This window comes from Eimeria maxima, genomic scaffold (assembly GCF_000499605.1).
Source record: "Eimeria maxima Weybridge genomic scaffold, Emw_scaff2945, whole genome shotgun sequence".
Lineage (NCBI taxonomy): Eukaryota > Apicomplexa > Conoidasida > Eucoccidiorida > Eimeriidae > Eimeria > Eimeria maxima.
The window spans coordinates 1-1,874 of record NW_013565792.1 but is presented as its reverse complement, the minus strand read 5'-3'; the positions used below and the strand labels follow the sequence as shown (position 1 = coordinate 1,874).

Genomic DNA, 1,874 nt, shown 5'->3' with positions numbered 1-1,874 from the left:
ATATATGTATATATGTATATATGTATATATGTATATATGTATATATGTATATATGTATATATGTATATATGTATATATGTATATGTATATGTACGTATATATACAGGATATACGGTATGGCGGACTTTGAGGGATATTTGGCGCCATCGGAGACAATTCGTACTCGTAGTGATTTATTGGCCTCAAGGAGTAGTCAGCAGCAGAGTGGTCTAGGGACAGCAGCAGGAGCAGCAGGAGCAACAGGAGGAGCAGCAGGAGGAGGAGGAGGAGGAAAAGGAGACAGTAGTTTTGCCTCCATAAGAAATAGAGACAGTAGGGAAGAAGATTCAGTTATAAGAAGAAGAGACATAAGAGACACTAGTGGACAATTGGGGCTTAAGGATGCATGCACGAGTAGCTGCAGCAGTATAGTTGGTGGTGCAGCAGCAGCAGGAGACGATGGAGCACATTCTCCTGGTGCTGCAGCAACAGATGCAGCACAACAATCACCTGCAGCAACAGCAGCAGCAGCAGCAGCTGCTGCTGCTGCTGCACTAGCAGCAGCACGCAACAACCCCACCTTTACTAATGCAGCAACACACGGCATGCAGAGGGACACCCAACAACAAACACCACCTAATAATAGTCCAAGAAATTCATGGCAAAGATGTAGGCTACTGTCTCCTTTTTTGTCTCCTTTTTTGTCCCCTTTTTTGTCCCCTTTTTTGTCTCCTTTTTTGTCTCCTTTTTTGTCTCCTTTTTTTTTGTCTCCTTTTTGTCTCCTTTTTCTGTCTCCGTTCTATTTCTTGCTCCTTTTTTGTCTCCTTTTTGTCTCCTTTTCCCCCCTTTTGTGCCACGTGTCTCTTTCTCCCTTTCTCTGTCCTCCTGTCCGTATCCGCCTCTTATTCTGTCCTTTTCTGTCCCTTTTGCCTCCCCTTTTATCTTAATAATTCCCTCTTATCCCCTTTTGTCTCTTTTTGTCTTTTTTTGTCTCTTTTTTGTCTCCTTAGTCAACAGCAGAGGGACTTTCTCCCATCGTCTAGACTCCGGTCCCCTCAACTGTATCCGGAGCTTTGAGGATAATAGTAAGTTTTTTTGTCTCCTTTTTTGTCTCCTTTTTGTCTCCTTATCTGTCCGCTTATATATGTCTCCTTTTCTGTCTCCTTTTTCTGTCTCCCTATTTGTCTCCTTATCTGTCTCCTTATTTGTCTCTCTGTCTCCTTATAGGTCCTCGAGTCCCCGGAGGCAGAGCAAGACGAGGAGACGTCCCCTCTTGTCTCTCTTCATTGTCATCTGTACGCCTCTATACACCTGCAGCAGCAGCAGCAGCAGCAGCAGCAGCAGTAGCAGCAGCAGTAGCAACAGTAGCGGCAGTAGCAGCAACAGTTGCATCAGTAACACCAGCAGTAGCAGCACATGGAGTAACAGCAGCAGCAGCAGCAGCAGCAGCAGCAGCAGCAGCAAGAGCAGCGAGTGCATGCATTATATTGGGGTGTATATGCAGGTATCACAGTCTCCTGTCCCTGTTGATGATAGTCTCCTCTTGCGTCCCTCTAAGTCCAAGAAAAATATTGCATTTGCTGTTGGTAAGAATAAATAAATAAATAAATAAATAAATAAATAAATAAATAAATAAATAAATAAATATAATAAATAAATAAATATAATAAATAAATAAAATAATTAAATATATATATTTAATTTAGTGTCTCCTTCTAGGAGACACATTGTTAGAGCTACATAACCAAGACACAGGAGGAATCCATTGGTTCTCATCTGCTGCTGCTGCTGCTGCTGCTGCTGGTCCTGTTGCTGCTGCTGCTGCAGAAGATGATGTCATGGAGTCGTCCCCTGAGGAATCCGAGTAAGTTATAGTAAATAATATTTATCTATCT

At 42.5% G+C, this 1,874-nt stretch overlaps 1 protein-coding gene across 1 annotated transcript; it reads left to right on the top strand.

The window, feature by feature from the left end:
• Positions 1–116: 116 nt before the first annotated feature.
• EMWEY_00059720 (hypothetical protein, conserved) lies at positions 117–1,843 on the top strand (the record flags this gene model as incomplete). Its single annotated transcript, XM_013481214.1, has 5 exons — positions 117–312; positions 990–1,064; positions 1,207–1,274; positions 1,484–1,565; positions 1,807–1,843. Coding segments are annotated over 5 exons (458 nt in total), but the record flags the coding sequence as incomplete, so codon positions are not given.
• Positions 1,844–1,874: the final 31 nt, after the last annotated feature.